This window comes from Miscanthus floridulus, chromosome 8 (assembly GCF_019320115.1).
Source record: "Miscanthus floridulus cultivar M001 chromosome 8, ASM1932011v1, whole genome shotgun sequence".
Lineage (NCBI taxonomy): Eukaryota > Viridiplantae > Streptophyta > Magnoliopsida > Poales > Poaceae > Miscanthus > Miscanthus floridulus.
The window spans coordinates 12522409-12526045 of record NC_089587.1 but is presented as its reverse complement, the minus strand read 5'-3'; the positions used below and the strand labels follow the sequence as shown (position 1 = coordinate 12526045).

At 50.2% G+C, this 3637-nt stretch overlaps 1 protein-coding gene across 1 annotated transcript; it reads left to right on the top strand.

The window, feature by feature from the left end:
* Nucleotides 1–2314: 2314 nt before the first annotated feature.
* On the top strand, nucleotides 2315–3373 carry LOC136475747 (early nodulin-like protein 18). The gene is made up of 2 exons (XM_066473337.1): nucleotides 2315–2705; nucleotides 2822–3373. The coding sequence occupies exons 1-2, from the start codon at nucleotides 2525–2527 to the stop codon at nucleotides 3289–3291; spliced, it is 651 nt and encodes a 216-aa protein (XP_066329434.1). The 5' UTR covers nucleotides 2315–2524; the 3' UTR covers nucleotides 3292–3373.
* Nucleotides 3374–3637: the final 264 nt, after the last annotated feature.

The window sequence follows — 3637 nt, the reverse complement described above, 5'->3', positions numbered from 1 at the left end:
TGTGTGGTCTATCACTGCCTAAAGGAGTAATCAAACAAATTGACAAATTCAGAAAGCATTGTCTATAGAGGGGGCTGATATTAACTCAAGAAAACCTCCAAAAGCAGCTTGGGAAATGGTTTGTGTCCCCAAAGATGAGGGTGGGCTAGGGGTAATAAATATGGAAAAGCAAAATGAGGCCCTTCTAATGATAAACTTGGACAAATTCTTTAATAAAAAGGATATCCCATGGGTTTCTTTAATTTGGGAAAAAACATTACAGCAATGGAAAGCTTCCAAATAATTCAACATGTAGAGGGTCATTTTGGCGGAGAGACATTCTGAAGTTAGTAGAGACTTTCAAATCCTTCTCCATGGTTCAGGTACAAAATGGTGATACATGCCTTTTCTGGCAAGGCATGACAAATGGTTACAGCAACCTCTGAAAGATGATTACCCTGAGCTCTATTTTTGTTTTCTGAGCCTTAAAATCAGCCCGAGTTTAAAAACAGGCTGTCACAGTTACGGCCCATTGTGGTTTGTTGCTTTTCTGGGTGGCCCAGTGAAGTTGCAGGGTAAAATATTCAGTGCAAACTGGTTCTCAGTGCAACCTTGCAAACTCAGCTGTGTATCATCTGATCTGAAATGTGCGGCGCACACGAATCGTTCATGCTCCGACTGTGTAACCCCCCCGCCTCCACATAGAGCATTTTACACCCCATTCGAAGGAACATCTGTACAACAGTCCTTCCATCTCCCATATCTAGACCGCCTCCAGCAGCTCTAGACTTCCGGTCCTCCACCATGCCTCGGCCCAACGTATTATCAGTTCCGAGACAATGACTTTTCAAAATATATTGACTTGACAATGTAAAAATAAAATAACAGTTCTGAGAAAATTGGGGCTTGCTTGAGTAAAATCAAGATAAATGTAGCAGATTTGTAGAACTCTGAAGACAGACAGAAAAAGGTTCAGAGAAGTTCAGTTAGCATAACTATAAGAATCAAAAGTGAATTAGAAAATGGATGCACCGCCCAACGTTATTTTTCTGCTGCAGAAGACAAAATTTTCACCTGCATTTACAGTTCTAGTCACTAAATTGACACGAGGACATGTTCTTTCAGATTGGAGGCCATGTGACTGGTGTTAAATCTGAGAAGGAAACAAAGTATCCCGCGGTGTTTCATCCTAATTATAATTAACATGTATTAATAAAAAATCAAGCATACAAGGTTATGATTAATAGAAAGAGGAGAGCTGGAAATTCCGTGAGATCTAAACCACCTCCAGGCTCCATAGACTTACCTGGTATGACCATGAAGAAGTTAATCGTGCGAGCTAGTTACCACTTAAATCAGGCTAGGAGCAACTATGAGCGGACCATGAAGAGCACAATGAAGGGAAGAAGTTAATCACGCGAGCTGGTTACCACTTAAACCACCGTGTATGCAGAAGCAGAAGCATCAGATCTCGAACACACGATCCTTAATAAAGACACATCATCCAGTAGATGCACAGCCTGAGGCGATTAAAGTGGGGATGTCTAGTGGAGAAGAGTGGAATGGTGAGGAATCTTCACCCTGGCCTGAACCCTAGACGGTGGACCTGGGCGGAGGCATGGTGGAGGACCGGAGGTTTGGAGCTGCTGGAGGCGGTCTAGAGATGGGAGATAGGAGATGGGAGGACTGTTGTACTTATGTTCCTTCGATCAGGGTGTTCCATGTAAAATGGTCTATGTGGAGGCGGGGGGTTACGCAGAAAATTTGCTAGGAGCAAGAGTCATTCATGTGTGCCGCACATTTCAGATCGGACGATGCACAGCTGAGTTTGCAGGGTTGCACCGAGAACCCAGTTTGCACTCAATATTTTGCCAAGTTGCAGAGTCCTATAACGCTATTTTTCGTTCTTTTCTTCCTGCCCCTCTGACATCGAACACCAGAAAAGACTAGCAACAGTTGCATCCTTGCATGTGTAGGAGTAGTGTACGGTACCCAGAGTAGAGGCTTCCTCCTAACCAAAACTGCATTGCCCATTGACCATCGATCTATCAGCTACTCCGTACTGAACTCTGGATCACAAAACAGGCAGACGAAACGAAACAAGCCATCACCTTTTCCATTCCATGGCCGTTTGTGGGGATGGATGGGAAGCATCAATTCCTCCTCCCAAAGGCAACGCCAACGGCAACAATGCTCCATGGGTTAGCACACGATGACACACGCACGCACGCAGCAAAAGGTGAAGCCGCAGCACGTGCTCTGCACCCTGCAGAGCATCGCTCGAGGTGGTGACCTGACCGACCACCCAAAGCAAAGGTACCCCACAGCCCGCAAAGCCTCGATCTTGGGGCAGCAGGACGGCAGGCGCAGTCGCAGAGAGGGGAGACTACGCGCCGTTTGCCGACAAATATCCGTTGCGTTCTTGCTCTTGCCCCAAGACTTGACATCACATATCCGTTGTGGCGGCAGCCTCGAAGTTGCAGGCATAGGGACAGCAGTACAGCACAACCGTTAGCTTGTTGATCTGTGGTTTGCAGCTGTAGCCATGGCGAGCTCATCATCTTGTGGTCTGCTGGTGCTGGCCAGCTTCGTGCTCCTGGCGGCGGCCGCCGGCGCCACGCAGTACAAGGTCGGCGGCGACAATGGCTGGGCCGTGCCGGACGCCGCCGCCGAGTCCTTCAACACCTGGGCGGAGAAGACCAGCTTCCAGATCGGCGACAGCCTCTGTGAGTCACCCACACACATATTTGCGTCTGAGCATTACACATTGCGCATCGTCTCAGCTCGTGAGTGATCTTTGCGTTGTTCTTGCTCTCGCAACCCGCGCCGTCCGTGCCCGTAGTGTTCGTGTACCCCAAAGACAAGGACTCGGTGCTCCTGGTGGAGCCGGCGGACTACAACGCCTGCAACACCTCCTCCTACGACAAGCAGTTCGACGACGGCAGCACGTCCTTCGCGCTGGACCGCGCCGGCGCTTTCTTCTTCATCAGCGGCGTCGAGGCCAACTGCCGCGCCAACGAGAAGCTCATCGTCATGGTCGCCGGCAGCGGCGGCGCCAGCGCGCCGGCCCCGGCCGCCCAGCAGGGCTCCGGCTCTCCCTCGCCGTCGACGTCCGCGCCGGCTCGCTCCAGCGGCGGCGCTCTGGTGCCGCCTGCCTCGCCTAAGGCTCCCGCCGCCAAGAACTCCACGGCCAAGGGCGCCCCTCCCGCCGCCGGCAACGACAGCAACGGCGCTGGTGCTGATGGACTCGCCGTGGCAGGCCTCGTCGCCTCGGTTGCAGGGTGCGTTGCCTACGCCTCGCTTGCCTTCTGAGTTCTGAAATTGAAAAACACTGGATGGCAGGCAGTGGCTCTTCCTCGTCACTGAAACTGTGTGTGATTGTGAACAAAGTGTATCTTTCGTGTTCGTTGCAATTCATCAGAAAAAACACAAATTTAATTAAATGCTGGACTGAGATCAGCTGATCATGGTGCTGACAGCATTGGATTGCCAGAATCTTTGGTTAAAACGTTTTGGTTTGAGGAACCGCCACGTTCTTGCCGATACTGAACTGATTCTGATAGAATCGGTTGCTGCAAGCCTGCAAACGGGAAATGCAACAATGGAGCATTGCATAACTGAGATGAAAATGCAATGAATTTTTCAAGAGAGACAGCCC